Source organism: Apodemus sylvaticus, chromosome 2 (assembly GCF_947179515.1).
Source record: "Apodemus sylvaticus chromosome 2, mApoSyl1.1, whole genome shotgun sequence".
Taxonomy (NCBI): domain Eukaryota; kingdom Metazoa; phylum Chordata; class Mammalia; order Rodentia; family Muridae; genus Apodemus; species Apodemus sylvaticus.
In genome coordinates, this window is record NC_067473.1 from 54,499,449 (window position 1) to 54,518,259 (window position 18,811).

General features: G+C 44.7%; 1 protein-coding gene across 2 annotated transcripts in view; it reads left to right on the top strand.

Annotated features, from left to right (window-relative positions):
* Klhdc10 (kelch domain containing 10) overlaps positions 1–16,129 on the top strand; it is a 57,823-nt gene extending 41,694 nt beyond the window's left edge. For both annotated transcript variants that reach the window (XM_052173375.1, XM_052173376.1), the window contains 8 exons: positions 1,903–2,124; positions 3,349–3,503; positions 5,296–5,444; positions 7,411–7,495; positions 8,140–8,206; positions 8,686–8,733; positions 10,468–10,607; positions 11,512–16,129. In XM_052173375.1, coding sequence (XP_052029335.1) covers positions 1,903–2,124; positions 3,349–3,503; positions 5,296–5,444; positions 7,411–7,495; positions 8,140–8,206; positions 8,686–8,733; positions 10,468–10,607; positions 11,512–11,721 — 1,076 coding nt within the window. In that variant the 3' untranslated portion in view covers positions 11,722–16,129. The remainder of the gene's footprint in view (positions 1–1,902; positions 2,125–3,348; positions 3,504–5,295; positions 5,445–7,410; positions 7,496–8,139; positions 8,207–8,685; positions 8,734–10,467; positions 10,608–11,511) is intronic.
* Positions 16,130–18,811: the final 2,682 nt, after the last annotated feature.

Sequence of the window (18,811 nt, forward strand, 5' to 3'; positions counted from 1 at the left end):
AGTTGCCTGGATTCTAGTTGCCTGGTATTGGACTTATATTTGCAAAATACAGTATTCCCATCCTGATAATTGTTTAGGTCTGCCCCAACGTTTGAGCAGGAGGCTGCTGAATCAGAAGAACCCTAAAGGGGCATATGGTAGACTTGAGAGCATTTCTACCACTGGAGGCTCAAAGAGCAGATGGCCTAGGCCAAGGTCAAAGGAAGGACTTCAGGCTTGTTGGCAGTGAGGCTAACAGCCCTAGTGAGTAAGTAAAAGGAAGTAATTTAGCATCAGAGGGCTCTGAGATGCTTGACTGAGGCCTTAAAGAACTGTCAGTGATTTATATATAGGACTGACAGGACCAGAATGACTACAAGATACATTGTTGCTTTGTTTTTCAGTTACTCTAGTAACTGTATATAACATTTTAATTCTTGTTCCAAAGTTTACCATATAAAGTAGGGTTTTTGCTTAAAAAGACACAAAAGGCCTTATTAGGTTGATGATAAATACTAATTATTAAAGCATATTTATTAGGTATCTAGTAGTGTCCTAAGTACTAGTGAACATTATACAATCATCAGTAGCACATGAAATAGAGATGTCTTTCGGGTAGTAACAAATGTAGAGTCCTCTTAGTCCATATTGTATTTCAGTTTGTTCTGTAACTATTCAAGGGCTTCTGTAGACTGGTATAAGAAGTTGTAAGGATAATAGAACTATAAAGTAGTGGATTTTTTTTCCTCCCCTTAAAATGACCTCAAAATTATTTTAAATGAATTAATGTATATAATTTAGTCATTTACTTATTGAATACCAGGTATTTAACCAAGGGCCATAAATATGCTAGGCAAGTACTCTACCCACTTGAGCTATATCCCCAAATTGCCTAGGCTGGTCTTGAACTTATATTCTCAGCTCAGGCAGGCACTGAAATTATGGTTGTCCTGTCTCAGCCTTCTGAGTAATTTTGATTACAGGCTTGTGCCACACGGCCTGACTAGTTGATGTCATTGAAACTTCAGGCTGTAGCTCAGGGGCAGAATGCTTGCTAACCATGCAAAGGCGAGTTTGCCTCCTGCTATCATAAGAGAAATATTTAAGATCTATAACTTGCTTCCTTCCTGTTCAACAAACTTTGCCCTTTTGGGTAGAAGGTAGTGGGGAAGTATCCCAGAGTCCTATCCAGAAAATACTGTCTTTACAAATATCATGAAGTGTTTCAGAGGTCAGGTCTTACCTACAGGTTTTTTTTGTTTTTTTGGTTTTTTGGTTTTTTTTTTTTTTTTGATTGTTTGAGTTTAAATTTTTTTCATAAATAGCTTTTCTTAGTAATAGCCTTAAGTAGAATGTAAGATATTCTTTGGGATAAATGCAGGATTTTCTTTGAAAAATCTTGGAATGGTATTCAAAGAATTGATTTTGCTCTGAGCACATGAGAGCCAGTTTTCTTTTTATGCTTACACTTCCATGTGTGTGTTTACTTAGACATGACTCATTTGTGTTTGTGATTGCTCTCTCCAGTAGTCACAGTTTAAGTCTAGCTTGCCTGTGCTCTCTCACCTAAAGAGGAAGAAATCTGACCTCTGACCTCAGCCTCTGAAGCACCAGTCCTCTCTTTCTTCTCTTGAATTCCATATCGTCAGTCATTTCCTTGAGTTTATCATGCTGTGTCACCTCTCCTGGGAAGAATCTTTTAGTCTTTGAAATTTAAAAATCATAGGGAATAAAAATGGAGACTAACTCCCTAAAATCTTAAGTAGTCTGTGTAAGTGCATAAAATTAGCTAGGTAAATGGCATATACATTGTGTTAGGAATCCCTCCCTGACTCCCTTTTGAAGTTCAGATGTTTGTTACTAATTTTGTTTATGCTCTTTATCTGTGGCCCACCTTTGGAAAACCATCTTCTTCTTCTTTAGGCCACAGACCTCCCCCAGCCCGCAGTGGACACCGTTGTGTGGCAGATAATACCAATCTCTATGTGTTTGGAGGGTATAATCCAGACTATGATGAATCGGGAGGGCCAGATAACGAAGACTATCCTCTCTTCAGGGAGCTTTGGAGGTATCATTTTGCAACAGGCGTGTGGCACCAGATGGGCACAGATGGCTACATGCCCCGGGAATTGGCATCTATGTCACGTAAGTACCAGCAGTTTCGAAGTTTTGACTTTGTGAACTATCTGAAATGGCAGGTTCAATGTCACTTGTTCCTTATTAATAATGTACACTATTGTAACATAATTATTGTCACTGAATAGGTATTTCACTGTGCTGATAATATAGTGTAATGACTCTGAATCACTGAATTCCCAGGTTTAAATCTACCTGTATAATACTGGATTGCCAGATGAGTTTTTAACTATTTACCTGTAAAGTGAGAATAACAACATCTCAGGTTCAGTATAAAGTATTACATATATCCTAGGAAAAATGTAGTCAAATGAAAAACTAGAGTTGCAGTTATAGTAATGAATAGCTATTAAAGGAAGGACTTCACGTCCTTACAGCATCATGTGATAGAAGTTTCTACTGTGATTGCCATTGTACAAAGAACCGAAGTTTCAGAGGGGCCCTGGGAATAAATGGCTAAGAGTATATGCTCTGAAGCCAGGCTGCTTGAGATTGACTCCCACCTCTTTGTAGGAAACCTTCAGCAAGCTATTTAAACTCTTTTTGTCAGCACAGTGGTGCATACCCGTAATCCCAGCACTTGGGAGTCTGAAACAGAAGGATTGCAATGAATTTGAGGCTAACCTGGGCTACATAGTGATTCTGAGGCCAGCCTGAGCTACATAGCAAGTCTTGGGAAATAAATAGAAAAATTAAAAAACAAACATTTGCTACTTCTGTTTCTGTTTAGCATCTCTAAAAATGGAGATGGGCTCATTGCTTAATGGTGGAGTGCATCAAGGTCTGGGTGCAGACTTCGCACAGAAAGGGAGACAGGAGAGAGAGGAATAACAGAGAATGATCCCTTAATCCCCCATTCTAGTCCTATGGGGTCTGTTCTAAGACAAAGATGATAGATGATTTTCCTCTGGTTTGCTGTGTATTTGAGCTGTCTTGAACAGCAATGGTATTATGTAGTCTGTAGACTTGACATTGCTATGTATATTATTTTATTTAGTGAATTCTCCAAGTGCATTTTGACTGCGTATCACATATCTAACCATGAGCCACGTGAGATAACCCACAATAGTATAAACTAAGCCATTTCTTTAGCAAACTCTTATAGTTAGATATATGCGACCTTAGCCAGATCAGTAAAGCAAAGACGTTTGAGCTTCTCAGGTGCTCTGGGTTCATGGGCAACACACTCCAGAAAGCAATGCATGAGCGGAATGTGTGCTTCTTCCTCCCCAGTTGTGCTGCATGGAAACAATCTGTTAGTGTTCGGAGGTACAGGCATCCCTTTCGGGGAGAGCAACGGCAATGACGTCCACGTCTGCAATGTGAAGTACAAGCGATGGGCTTTACTCAGCTGTCGGGGGAAGAGGCCCAGCCGTATATACGGACAGGTACTATCCATTCCACGCAGCTTCCCGGCGTGCCCTTGCTTCATGTGCTCTAGCAACAGTGCCAGAACACAGTGCTGCTGTGGCTTCAGCGGCCACAGAACTTGATGGGACATTTCACTTTCTGGTGTGAAAGAATAACTTATGGCTCTTACTATCCCGGCGTACTGTCGCCGTTCTTTGCAGTGTGTTGGGTTTGTTTTCCATGTGTAGGCTAGAGGACAGCCTCAGGTATTGTTCCTGGGAAGCTGTCAACCTTTTGATTTGTCTTTCTTTTTTTGAGACTGTGTCTCTCTGGCTTCTGGGGCTTGCTGGTTGCTGATGAGGCCAGACTGCCTGGCCAGTGACTGCAGGGGTCTGCCGACCTTGCCTGGCCAGCACTGCTTGCACAAGTAATCTCACACTCATGGCTAGCTTTGTCTGTTGTCTCACAGCAGTGCTAGGAACTGAACTCGGGCCTCAGGCTGCACAGCAGCATTCTACCCAGCGAGCCATCTTCCCAGGGCCACTGTTTGCCTCTGATCCTGACGTGAAGGTCCGGAGCTAGGTCTGCTCGGAAATTTCTTTAACTACACCAACCAGTAGAGTAAGATGCAGCTCTAGCATGCTCTGAGTCTGGGCTGATGACAGAGCTCTCTGAAGAACTTTATCTCCTAAGAAGTGTAGCTCATAAGAGACTGAACATGAGTCTGAACTAAAACATGTAGACACTGTGTGTAGGTCAGTTTAATCTTTGGTTTGTAAAGTTATATTCAGAAAGATAGTGGGCTGCCCCTGTAAACAGACTTTGAGACCAGTGGCTGCACTTACAATAGGCACTGTTTGGCATCAGGCTCAGCTGCCTGGCACACAAGAGTGATTACCACTCTGAGCTCTAACTTTGAAAGGGACCTGCTCAGGCGGGCAGTGGTGGCACACGCCTGTAATCCCAGCACTCTGGGAGGCAGAGGCAAGTGGATTTCTGAGTTGGAGGCCAGCCTGGTCTACAGAGTGAGTTTCAGGACAGCCAGGGCTATACAGAGAAACCCTGTCTCGAGAAAAAAACCAAAATACAAAAAACAAACAAAAAACAAAACAAAAAAGCCAGAAAGGGACACGTTCTAGATCATTCTCTGTCCCGCCACAGGAGCCACTCAAGCTCTGAGAAGCACCGGTGGTAAGGCTTCAGAGTAGATACTTTGAAGAGGAGTCTGGTGGAAAGTGCAAACTCTGTGCTTCAAACTTCTAGAAGGATGCTAGCTCAGTTTCCATCTGTTGCTGCGTCTTTGAGTGTTTTTCTTCAGACTGCTTAGAGAAGCAGCTTTCCAGGGGATGCTCCTGTTCACTGTCCCTACAGTCGTGATCTCCAAGAGTCATTGGACAGATTCTTTTCTAGGTAGAACTGACAAAGCACTCAGGGAGGGCAAAGGCAAATGGATCTCTGAATTCGTGGCCAGCATGGTCTATAGAGTGAGTTCCAGGACAGTCAGAGCTACACAGAGAAACCCTGTCTTGAAAAACAAAAACAAGACCGGGCAGTGATGGCGCACGCCTTTAACCCCAGCACTTGGGAGGCAGAGGCAGGCGGATTTCTGAGTTCAAGGCCAGCCTGGTCTACAGAGTGAGTTCCAAGACAGCCAGGGCTACACAGAGAAACCCTGTCTTGAAGCAAACAAACAAACAAACAAACAAACAAAAACAAAAAAACAAAGAGAGAGAGAGATTGAGAATTTGGTAAAACACAGTTTGGGGACATCTGCTAAATTTAAGTTCTGTGCTAAAGTATTAAGGAGTCATTCTTATTCACCTTCCACAGGCCATGGCCCTCATCAATGGGTCCCTTTATGTCTTTGGGGGAACAACCGGCTACATCTATAGCACAGACCTGCACAAGTTAGATCTCAACACCATGGTGTGGACACAACTCAAACCAAACAACCTGTCCTGTGACCTGCCGGAGGAGAGGTGAGGAGTGGGGACTGGGCACTTGCCTTTCTTACTGAGACTGACCTCTTCCAGAGCCTTAGCAACATGAAGAAGGACAGTAGTTAACTGGCACTGGATCCAGACTAGTAGGAAAGAAAGGTCTGCTAATGAGAATAGAATATTTTCCTTTAAGTGTAGCATTTTTAATATATTATTTCTGTTGTATTTTTTAGTCTTTTAGTAGTAAGAGGCTAGCAATGTTTAAAAGAAACCAGTATAGCAGTTACCACTAAGTCATAATGAAAGTCAGTGAGTATTGACTGGACAAGCGTATATCTCTGTTCAGACTGATTGGGTGTCTTCTGTTGCCGTAAACAACATGTCTGCATTTGCTGTATTCTAGTGTCCTCGCAGCAGGATGTTGCTGGACTGCTGATTTCAGAGTTACTAGGAGGGAACTTGGGAGATGGTCGTTAATGCAATTCTTTGGATATAATTTGTGCTTTGAGCATTGGGCATTTCAGGGAAAGACAAGCATTTTCACTTAGTGGCCTTCTATATACATTGTTGCCACTGGGAGACTGAAGCAGGATCCTCTCACCTCAAAAGAATTCCAGTTCTGAGCCAGGAGGTAGTTACACAGGCCTATAAGTCCCCGTACTGGGGAGACAGAGGCAGGTAGATCTCTCTGAGTTTGAGGCCAGCCTGGTCTTCAGAGTGAATTCCAGGACAGCCGGGGCTGGGGCTGCACAGAGAAATTCTGTCTCAAACCCCAGCCCCTTTGTCCCTCAAAAAAAAGAATTTCAGTTATAAAGGGCTGGGGGATGGTTCAACGGTAATATGGCTTCCAGAGGCCTCAAGTTCAAGTCTCAGCACCCATGTGGCAGCTCACAACCGTCTGTGGTCTGTAACTAGAGTTCCATGGGATCTGATTCTCTCCTCTGACATGCAGAATACATACAGATGAAATACCCATGTATATAAAATACATCTTTTTAAAAAAGAAATTCCAATTCAAAGAAAGCCTGTGCTTGTACTAGTCAGGGGTCTCTAGAGGAACCAAATTTATAAAATGAATATACACACACACACACACACACAGAGGCTTATAGGCTATGGTCCAACTAGTCCAACAATGGCTATCTGTAGGCTGGATGTCTCATTTGGTCTTCAGTATACGCTGGGATCTAGACTGAGTGTTGGTGATGGAACGGACTTGCCAGTGAGCATGATTCCTCCGTGTGTCCTTTGTACAGGTTGTCCCCACAGGTGAATCCTCTTACCTCAAGAGATTGGGATTCAAAGTGGGTCTTTGACTTCAGATGTTTTAAGAAAAAAGTCCTCACAGGTATATCTAGTTTTAGTTAATTCCAGATATACTCAAATTGACAGCCAAGGGTAGTACACAGAGCCTTTCACTCTAGGGGGAGTTTCTTCTGTAGCTCAGTTACCTGGATGAAAGTTCTAGCAGGTGTTCCTTTCAGCAGACTGTATGCACAATTTCTGTCGCATATCTTAGAAATTCATAGTGCAGGGTTTAATTAAATACAGGTAGATCATTTATTAGATGATAGTTGCTCCTTTTATAAACCTATGGCAGGAAGATTATAGACAATATAAAAAATACAAATCAGCGGATTAAGAAAGAAAGAAAATTAAACTTAGAGATAGCTAAGATTACCAGGAGAGATTAGACACTCTCTTACCCATGTGTGTTTGCATGTCTGGGAGATTTAAACCTGCCTGCAGTCTGTTTAGTGTGCTCATTTCTTTCCAGGTAATGGTGTGAAAAGAACTTCTGAAGGGATTAGCTGTCCTTTATTCCTCATTGATTATATACTAATGCATTTTGTGCATATTCTGTAATTCATTAACCAGTTCACTGTTGGTTAACACTTAGGTCATTTCTAATCATTTATTACCATGTTATATATTTAGTTAATAAAAATCTCACAGCAGAACCTTAGGAAGGTCATTTTCACCTAGTTGTATTTTGTATTTTCAGGTACAGACATGAAATTGCTCATGATGGGCAGAGGATTTACATCTTGGGAGGAGGTACTTCCTGGACAGCCTATTCCTTAAACAAGGTATTTTTTTTTTTTAAAGAAGTAAAAGGTACTGGGAGGTGACTAGACAGGTATACATCCTGCTAATCAAGACGGCTTGTGGGTACTTGAATTTTGGAGCAGCTTCCAACACTAGTTTTGTGATCGGTGTTCTCTCTGTGATGGAAGGTTGAGCTCAGCTCCTGATAGGCTGGCTTTGCTGTTGATAGTCACATTCTCCACATGCTGAAAAGTCTTTCTGAACACCTGGTGGGCGGGGTGGTGAGTAGGACCAGGTAGTACTTAAGAGTTGGAGCAGGTCTCTGGGAATATGCCATCGCTGTCAGGACTCCGCACCACTGAGTCCAGAGAGTCGAGCTTTTTCCAACTCTTAGTCATCCATCCCCAGGGCATTTCAGATCAGCTAGAAATCCCAGAGGAGATGAGGATCAGGTGACAGAGCTCTTGGTCAGCCTTGGAGCTGCAGTAAGGTCTGCTGGGCTTGTCTGTACCCCCACCAATGCTGCTTTGTTTCTTGCTGATACAAGAATGTCTCTCACTCACTGTGGACATGTGAACAGTTAAGGACAGCACAGACCACTAAGAGGCGTGTGTATCTCTCCTTAGTCTAGTTTTTCTAAATCTGCTTTCATGGTGACTGAGGTTATCGTTATGTTTGTTTCAAGATCCACGCATACAATCTTGAAACAAATGCATGGGAGGAGATCGCAACAAAACCTCATGAGAAAATAGGTGAGTTGAAAGTACTGACCGTGTCTTCACAAGGGTGTTTATACTGTGGTGGGGGTGGGGTGGGGTGGGGGGTGGGGGTTGTTTAAGGGTGACTCTCTGAAGTAGTATGGCAAATAAAATATTTATAAAACTGGCTTTAGAAGCTACTTATAGTCTTCAGCTCAGTTATTACTCTTCCTTAGAACCCAGCGGAGAGGTTTCACAGGGGTCTTTGGGTTACATGGCACAGCGGGTAGAGCACGTGTGAGATAGGAACGGGCCAGAGCTGGAAGGGGCCATAACTAAAGCACAGACTGCTCCCCAGAGGACCTGAGCTCAGAGCCACCCTCAGGCAGTTCACAGCCACTCAACTCCAGGTCACTCCAAGTGATGTACTCTCCTCTGCAGGGCTCTCGGAGACACACACACACTCCCACAACAACGAAAAAATGTGTTGTTTTCTGTGAATAATTGAGTTTCTGTATTTATGTATTTGACAGGTTTTCCTGCAGCCCGACGATGTCACAGTTGTGTTCAAATAAAAAATGGTATGGAGTCTAAATGAAGTTTGATTCATTTCTGTAATCATAGCTGCTGAGAATGACTGGTTTCCTAATTAGCTCCTCAAAAGGGGTGCATAATTTTGGACAGCACCTTCTTTCTGTAATTTAAACTTAAAGGGAACTCTAGAGAGTTTTGCCTCTTGGCAGTTTTCAGAATGTAAACTAGTTTTGTGTCTGGACTCTGAAGTCGATGGCTTTTGTACCGCAGGCTCCTTCAGCATGATTTGCGGCTGTAGCATGGTGGGTGCTTATGCAGTAAGACCTTGGTGCACACCGTACTAAAACTGTAGTAACTCTGAGTGTTATACCGTCAAGTTTGTTCTATTCTCTGTTCGATGTCAGGGCTCTGAGTTCATTCTTTGGGCCTCCTGTAGCAAAGGCTTGGTATGATTTATCTAAGTATGATAATGAGTCTTTGGCTAATGGCTTTTAATTTACTAGACAATCAGTAGCTTTTATAGTTTGATACACCTTCATGAGCACACCCCGTCCTCCTCCCCAGTCCTGGGAAGGGGTATATGCAAGAGCTGGACCTTTTAGCATTCCAGTTAGGACTTACGTAGCATTTATCTGCCATTTTATATACACACTGGGACTTTTTAAAACATGTGCTTATGCCTTTAGATAAGGTTTATAGGTGGTGGTGCTGCTCTGCTTTGCCTCTGAGAACAGAGAGATGCTTTCCAGTTTTTCTTGCATCCTAGCCAAAATACTTCCTGCTGTATTTTATAGTTTAGTTAAGCATTGGATTAAACATGGTCCCAACTTGAATTAGCCATTTATTCATTTGCTTCCTGGAAGTCACACTATATAGTTGGAACTTCTGGGCCTTTGAAAGGTCACACACATGGCCTTTACTACAAGTTGATCAATAGTTATGAACTAACCACCCCCAGCTCTCCAGATCGAATGAGTTTTCGCTGTTATGACTGAAGATAGCTGGGAAGAACCTATTTGCCAGCCCAGACTGCACATTGCAGTAGGCATTTCACCATAGGTAAAATGTCCATATGGAGCATACTTGTCTCTGGGAATAAAAAATGCATGCTCTTTCCAAGATGTTACTCAGAGGAAGAGTTTGGAAACTCGTCTGTAGCTGTGTTTTGTTTTTGTTTTTGTTTTTTTCTTTTTTTTTTGTTTGTTTTTGTTTTTGTTTTTGTTTTGGACTTGTTTTTTTTCGAGACAGGGTTTCTCTGTGTAGTCCTGGCTGTCCTGGAACTCACTCCGTAGACCAGGCTGGTCTCGAACTCAGAAATCCACCTGTCTCTGCCTCTCAGAGTGCTGGGATTATAGGCATGTGCCACCACTGCCCGGCTGTGTTTTGTTTTTGATTAATGTTTTCTTGACTAGTGGGATTTTTAGCCTCTCTTGGAAACTGGGAAGAAGTTGCTAACCTGCCCCCTCCAGGGTGTCTCCCTGGTACTGCATGGCCGCCCTCCTTCAAGGCATGAGCTTTCCCTAGACCTCCGTTTGTTTATTTATTTTCAGTGCAGGGTTTCTCTGTTCACTTACTTGCTGTGTATATAACCTAGAAATATTTGAATTTGAGAGCCTTGGCATGAAGTCCCCTTTGAGGCTGGCATCCTCCATCCCAGTGAAATGTCCCAGTTGTGTTGAGCAATGGTCCACCTGTCAGCTTGCCATGTGTTCTCCTGTAAGATGCGCTGTAGCTGCGGTTTGTTTCCTTTGTGTGCTATTGGCTTTTTCCTTTCGTGGCAGATGTCTTCATTTGTGGGGGCTATAACGGAGAAGTGATCCTGGGGGACATCTGGAAGCTGAACCTGCAGACTTTCCAGTGGGTGAAGCTCCCTGCCACCATGCCAGAGCCCGTTTACTTCCACTGTGCGGCCGTCACTCCTGTGAGTCTTCACTCATGGTGATCTTACGTGGTTGTAGGTGGTGAGGAAGACAGGCCAGGAAAAAGCTGCTGATAGCAACCAGATTTGGAAAAGGAGAGGGAAAAACAATCACATCCATGTTTAAAAGAGCAATGCATGTATAAGAGAACAGAATGATGATACCCTTTGTTACTGTATTATTGAACATAACATGGCTTTCATTTTTGTAGTATAACCTGCATTTGGTACTTTGGATAATTAGTATACTCTAAATTTAATTGTTAATAAAAAGTTCTTTGTACTTGAAGTTAAAACACATGGACACCTTTAATTCCAACACTCAGGAGGCAGAGGCAGGTGGATCTCTGTGATCTTGAGGCCAGCCTGGTCTGCAGAGCGAGTTCCTGGATAGCCAGAACTACACAGAAAAACCCTGTCTCAAAAAAACAAAACAAAGCAAAACAAAACAAAGAAATCCCAACCAAACAAAAACACAGTAAAAGCAAATTACAAAACGAAACTATAGAATTGGCCGTGGTAATCCCACCACTCACGAGGCTGAGCTGGGCAGGGCGCTTGAGCTTGAGAATACAATCCCAGCTCGGCCGCACAGAAACCTTATATCAAAACCAAAAGTCCCCCCAAAGCCTCATCTTTCCTTAATAACCTGCTCATTATATAAACAGTCTTGGTTTCCACATAGGTTTGGATCAGTGAGGCAGTCAGTTTGTGGGGCTGTGTGTGGACCCCAGGCCTGGCACTTATACAAGTGCCGTACCTGGTTTGTATCTCCAGCCTAGGAGACTGTTTTGATCCATCTCACCGTAGTTAGATCTAGGCTGTTCTCATTCCCTTGCTGAGTCTCTATTGGTCACTATTTTTCTGGCATTTGACTTTGTCTTCTTCTAACGCCATTTGTTCACAGGCCGGTTGCATGTACATCCATGGAGGAGTGGTGAACATCCATGAAAACAAACGGACTGGGTCGCTGTTTAAGATCTGGCTGGTGGTCCCTAGCCTGCTGGAACTGGCATGGGAGAAGCTGCTCGCGGCCTTCCCCAACCTAGCAAACCTCTCCCGAACACAGCTTCTGCACCTTGGACTCACACAGGAACTCATCGAGCGTTTGAAATGAGGATTTCTGGACTGTTCATTGATACTGGAAATGTTAATTTAAAGAGACTCCTTTATTTATGGGCAGTGTAGAATGTGCTACAAAGAGGATTGGTTACCCTGATCAAGGCCTTATTCAGAAAATACATCAGATGCCTTTTTGCGAATGGGTTTTAAGTTTATGGACATCTCACTCTCATGTGCTTTCTTTGCTCCCCTCCCTCCTGCCCCCCATAATATACCCCATACTTATGCACTCCCTCTTTCTTGATGGAGTTGAGGGAATATCCGAAAGTCCCTTATAATGTTAAGAATCAAGAGAGATAAATTGTTGCTTTTTTTTTAAATTCTGAACATCTTGACCATGTCAACTAACACTACAGATTAAAATATCATCGTCCACAAACACAAAGCTTAAAGCCAGCAACAGCAGCTAGCAGTCTGGAGCCGGGGCGAGAGCACTGATGCTGGTGGTCTCGCAGGTTGTTCTCAGAGCTGGGTGTGGAACTGGTGTTTCTGAGACATGCTGAGTGGCTGGACTCAGCGGTGCTTCATGGCTTGGTGTAAAAATGCCTGACCTTGATGAGAGCAGGCAGTTCAGTGGCGTCTGATAGTGATCCCTTCGATCTTGTATACTCCAGTGGTTAGCGTTGGCCTGCCAGTATTTAGTGTGTCTGTCACCATCACCCCCTGTTGTTGTCTTTCAAATTAAATGTGTATGGCATCAAGATCTTCCCAGGCAGTTTTGAACTTCCCCTGTGCTTATTAATGGCTTTAAATCTGTCGTTGACCTCTTCATGGGGGATTGTAGATTCTCAGTGTGTGGTGTAAATGTCTAAAGACGTAGATAGAGCGCCGCCCCGCCCCCTCCCCTCCCCCCCCTGCCCCCTTCAGACTTACTGTCTTAGCTTCTGCTTGGGGTGATGGGCTTTGGCTAGCATAGCGGCTGCTTCTTTTTTAGAACTTGTTTCTTTTTTTAAATCTCTGGACCATGTTCTTGCATTTTCTCAAGCAGTTGGTTCTTGATTCCCTCCTGAGCTTGGTGCCCCCTTTGCTCTCCGCTTCAGTGCACACAATACTGTGATTGCCTAGTGCCTGGAGAACGGCACATGTAGCCTTCTTCAGGACGCAAGGGTCAGTGGAAGGCCCAGCAGGAGGAAGGAGTGAGACAGGGTGATTTGCTTCTGTTGGGGAGAGAGATTTGAGTTCTGGTTGGTTTTATCTATTCTGGAAAGAAAAGTAACCTAGGTTTTTACTCCTTTTGTCCTGAGACTGCTAGAAGAGTTTGGGAGTGACTTGTGTGAGCCCATGGGTGTCCATAGGTGCAGTCAGGGTGCTGGAGGCCTGCAGGAGGGTGTAGCCAGGCCCCCTGCAGGCTCCTTCCAGAGGGGGCTTGCAGGAGATTTCAAACATTTTTCCTTTAAGTGCCTCTCTTCCACCTAGCTTTAATATTATTCTTCTTTTTCTTTTAGCCCAGAAGAGATTGCTTTAGTTTGTATGAATTTAAGTCACCTTCAAGTTACAGTAAAAACCAGTTCCTGCCTGGTGTGCAGTCCTAGAGAGGTCTGTTGACTTCAGCTCCCTGCAGGCCTTATGCTCCATCCACATGGGGTAAGTTAGTGGAGCCTTTGCTCTGTGGGCCTGAGAGAAGCCCTTATCTGTGAGTGAGGGAACGGAGCTGCTCCTCTGGGGTCCTACCCCCACCCCCACCACATACCCCTGCCTCAGCTCCTACTACTTCCCATTGGTGTGGCTTTTACTTCCTGCCCCGATAGGTGCCCTCCTCAGAAGACCCCTCTCCAGAGCAAGGCAGCCTGAGCCTCTGCGTGTGCTCAAAACTGTGTGACTCTGGGCCAGGTCTCCCGGACACATGGTGGAAATAGATCCCAAGCTAAATAAGCCATGTTTTCTAGGGTGACAGAGGATTTTTGTCATTGGTTTATATAGGGACCAAAGGCAATTTTCAACCTCTGTGCTTTGACTCCCATGGTCCTTGGACTACAAAGAGGCCATCTCTGGTTCGGTTACACCAGAAAGCTGTAGAAAGGGCTCTGATTGAAGCTGCACTTGTGAGCATCCTTTTTAAGCCCTTTGAAGGCAGTCTCTGAGATAGATGTTGGAGGCCTGACATCAAGGACCTTCTGTATCTTAGAAGTGCATGTTTGGTCTAAAGTGTCTTTGACTAGAACACTAGTGAACACGGTGCAGGGAGCAGCCGAGTGCCACAGCCGCTCATGCACATGTTCTGGATGCCAAATGACTGTGGAGAAGGACTTAAAGGAAGTGACTGGATCCTCTCGAAGGGTCACCAGCATTTTGGTCTCTCTATAACCAGCACTCGGATTCCCGATGGCATCACTTGGTGTGGGGAGGTTCTGATGCCTGCTGCTCCTCTGCCTTTGTGAGGTATGCCGGCATCTTCCTGCAGTCCTGGAAGTGGAAGTGCAATATGTAGAAACATGGTCTGTACAGATTATGTAGAAACTATGACTGTAGAGCAGTGACACTACTTTTTATATCTGTCTTGGGCAAGTCAACTTATTACCTTAGAGTAAAAGAACTTTAGTGTGATCATAAACCAACTTCTTGGTAAAGCTGGGTTTATTTCAGGTCCATGTTTTCTTATTCTAGTTATTAAAAAAAAATTACTGTTCCTCAGTTTGTTTAGAGTTGAGGGTTTTTCCCATTCCTGTTTGTACTGTCTCCTATGCATGCCTTGCCTAGGAATAAGGAAGTCCCCTTGAAAGTGTTGCCCAGATGGAGAATAAAACCTATTATTATACAGTTCCCCCCATATACTCTAATTTATCTGGGAATGTAATACCTTATTAAATGATGCTTTCTTTACTATAAGGTATTTTCCACTTTACAGAAAACTGCAAACCAGTCTATAATAGATTGAAACTTTATCTGCTTTGCAGGACAAACAAAACCCTTTCTTTCCACTGGCAGAAATCATCTTTCAGGGCCTCATGACTTGATATAAAAGCTTGCTTTATAGCATTCATGTCCAGTACAGAGCTAGATTTAAAATTTATATATATGATGAAAATATTAACATTCTAGATTAAAAGTGCTGATCTTTCGTTCTCCACAGTGGCAAGGTGAGAGCACACACAATGGAGATCCATAGATGATCAGTGTTTCGGCTTCTCTGTCAAACAGTTGATTTACATATATATCTTGTCCCTTCCCGTTCCTCTTCCACACACATCCCCTTTTCAAGGGACTAGAAATCAGGAAAGAAGGGCCAGCAGCTAGCCATCAGGCCAAGGTCCCAGTTAGCTTAGATGTGTAGACACTGATTGGAGAACCTTGAGCACAGTGTGCTGCAGAGTTCTTTGCTGCCTCCTGACAGAGGACTCGGTCCCTGTGGGATGAACTGGCTGTGTGGGACAGAAACAAAAGCCCGCCTCTTGAGCACATCTCCTGGCTCTTGGCAAAGCCTGCTTTTCTGTTTCTTCCTTTAGAGTCACCTTCTGATGTCCTGCTGTGCAGCAAGGGTGCTCTGTCCTCTGGGACTGTGTTGGTTTTGTCTCCTGTAAAAGCAGTTTGGTTTTCTGTGATCTTAGTGATGCTTAGAGACTGGCCCTTCCACCAACACTCTGACATAGCACAAAAAGCCATTTTCCCTTTTGTTCTTTCTTGTTTCCTGGTGTTGGGTTTCAGGGTGAATGTGGGAAGGTTTGTTGTCAAGAGCTGGTTATCACAGGTGTGAATCCCACTGGTCCCCAGGCACCTTAGAGCAGGCGCGGTGGGGTTCTGGGACCTCCATATGTTGTCACCTGTCTAAGTTTGTGAGATTTGGAAGAAAAAAAAATTCTCCCCTTCTCTGGTGTTAAAAACAGAAGTTCTGAGTGGCGCTTCAATGGTAGCGCCATCTCCTTGGTGTTCTTTCCATGTTGTTAATCTTTTTTAAAACTTTTGAGAAGTTTTTTTTAAAGGCCCCGCTTAGTCTGCACAGGGTGAGTCAGAGGCAGTTTTCGGAGAAAAGGCCAATTTCACTAAGTAGTTGTAATTGCTGTTGTGCTAGTTACACGGAAGGAATGCAGAGGAGGCTCACTGGCTGGGGTGGAGTCTTAGGGAGAGTGCAGACATCTCCCTGCAGAGGCTGGAGGGACAGGCAGGAGAGGACAGCCTCCCTTTGGAGCTGCTCTGAGGCTGGGCCGGACTCTGCTCTTCCTGCAGGTATTGGAGGCCATACACAGTGCTTGCCTTACTGTAAAGCTGTTTGCCACAGTCCTGTTACACAGTGTGGATGTCCTTTTGCAGTCTGGTGTGCATGCCATGTGATCAGGACAGCTTTCCCCTCCCCCAGCTTCCTGTGAGCAAGTAAGCCTACCCTGAAATGTTCGCTCTGTACTCACCTACCTTGTCAGTGTTCGCTGTTGGTTTTCTAAAACAATCTGATCAATAAATCTCTAAATCTACTTGGTCCAAGTTGCCATGATTGTTTGCAGTCTGCAGTAATTTGTGCACATGTATGAGTTCACCTGTTTGACATATACAACACCAGTCCTCCCCCTGTCACCATGCATTCTAAAGTCCCCACCAGAGTCATCTTTGCTCTCTCATATCTGTGTGCCCTCCACTATTACCCCCACCCCTCTCTGTTCACCTTCCGGAACTTCTGGACACACAGTAGCCCACTCTGCAGAACTTGGCTGGCTCTCAGCAAGGGAACGCCTGTGGGGCAGGCCCCTTCCCCCCTTACTGCAACATTTCCTATACCCCAAACCATTACTGAGCAGGTTTGTATGGTGTTGGACTTCCCTGAAGTGTTGCAGAGGAGATATGGTGAAGTGTAGGGGCTGTGTGAGCCCTGTGGGCAGTCCTAGGACTTCACAGTGCAGAGAAAAGGCCATCGTTGGAGATGAGTCCTGTTCTGGGGTTCTCTGGGGCTTAAACCACGGTTCTCAGCCCTGCTTCACTTTGTAACCTTTGCCCCAGCAATACATCTCAACTCTGTTAATCCAGAGTAGACAGGGACACTCCATCACATCAAGTACTCTTAAGGCTTGCCTTCTAGAATTGGACACACTCCGTTCTATTCCCATTAACTTTCTAAGGACAGAGCCCTTTCCTATTACAGTGAAAGTCTACAATGAGGAAAGGGTCTGAGCTCATTTGCCCACCTTCCTTCCTTTGCCTTCCTTCCCTCCTAAAGAATAAGAAGTTAATCCCTTTAACATTCGTATGTTTTAACTGCAAGAGCTTTGAAAAAGACTCTTAAGAAAAAGAAGAAGAAAGAAAAGAAGCCAGGCAGTGGCGCACACCTTTAATCCCAGCACTCGGGAGGCAGAGGCAGGCAGATTTCTGAGTTCGTTCCAGGCCAGCCTGGTCTACAGAGTGAGTTCCAGGACAGCCAGGATTATACAGAGAAACCCTGTCTGGGGGGGGGGGGGGGGGGAAGAAAAGAAAAAAGAGGCATAGTAGTGCACACCTTTAATCCTGGGCTCCAGCCTGGTCTACATGGTGCATTCCAGGGCTGCTGGGGCTACACAGAAACCCTGTCTCTAGACAGACAGACAGATAATAGAGACCAGTCCCCAGGAAGGCTAGGGCTACATAGAGACCCTGTCCCTGATCAAAGCTGGAGTCCCAACGGGGTCGTAAGCCACTGGCATGGGGACTGCAAATTGAACTCCCAAGTACCCTATGTCATTTTTTAACTACCAAGCCATCTTTCAGTCCCCGAGAAAAACTCTTCTTTGCCTTTGACTGGGTTCCTAGGCCAGAGCCATTTTGGCCTAGTGAGAGGGGAGGGGCAGCAGTATCTCATGATTTGGTTCCTCTGGCTCCATCTGGTTCCAAGCTTCTAGTTTATCAGGAAACTATTCCAGAGCTACCGCGCTTTACCTAGCGTGGTTAGGCCACACCACTGCAGTCTCCACCCTGCTCAGCCACCAGGTCAGAGAGCCCTGTTTAGTGAAAGGACAAGGTCTCTCCCTGTGCTGTTCACTAGGGTGGCAGCCACGTAGGCTATAGAACACCCCAACTGTGGTCACTGGGACAGACAAACTGAATCAGGATTAAAATGTATTTAAATATAAATAGCCACACTTGGTTCCAGCCACAGATTGGCAGCTTTAGGGAGACGTGGGTTTGGGGCAGGACTCTTCTTCCTACCTCTCAGAAACCCGCCTCCTCTCTGGAACTCTCTTTCCCTTGGCTGTGGTTTATTCATCAAAGGAAGTAGACTAGATAGGATGTGCGGGACCCTGGGAATCAGGCCTCTGGTGAGGTAGGATGCTTGCCACAGGTATTGTACAACTCCATAACTGGCCTGGGGCGGGGCTGCTGCATTTGGTGTCAGCTGCGTAGACCATGAGTGCTGCACTTGTGGCGTGCTCACACGTACAATACAGGCTCGGACGGAGCAGGAGGTGCCATAATGGAGGAGGCAGAACAGAGCCAGCTGCAGCGCTAACGTGTAAGCCACTGGCTTCTAAACCATGCAACAGTCATTCAAAAAATAATACATATTTATTAAAAATGAAAATTTTGGTGTCTGAATCCTCAAAACTCAGTTTTGTTTTGTTTTGTTGGTTTTTTGAGACAGGTTTCTCTGTGTAGTTCTGGCTGTCCTGGAACTCACTCTGTAGACCAGGCTGGCCTCGAACTCAGAAATCCGCCTACCTCTGCCTCCTAAGTGCTGGGATTACAGGTGTGCGCCACCACCGCCCGGCTTTATTTTGTTTTTTAAATAAATTATGCTACTTTAACAAATCTCAGTTCTGTATCAGCTGGTTTAAGGATTTGGGGACCCCGTCTCGTAGCTCCTCACTCTCATCCTTGTTTCTAATTGTCCTGCAGAGAATAGAGTCAAGGCCAGAATGAACATTGCTGGTCCTTGCCTTGTCACCTTGATGTGACGATGACAGTCTGATCAGACTCTGTCCCTTCCCCTCCCTTGAGAGCCACTGAAATGAGTAAAATGGCACCTGTGTCATTGTCCCTCAAGTGGACTAATAGTGTCTCCTGAGATCTCTGTGAGGCTTCGGTGACTGTGGACAGTACTTAGACTGAGGCCTGATGGTCCTATTGATTGCATAGGTGTTAGTCATAGCCGCTCTCCAGAGCACAGAGGTCTCAGACTGGGACCGCCATCA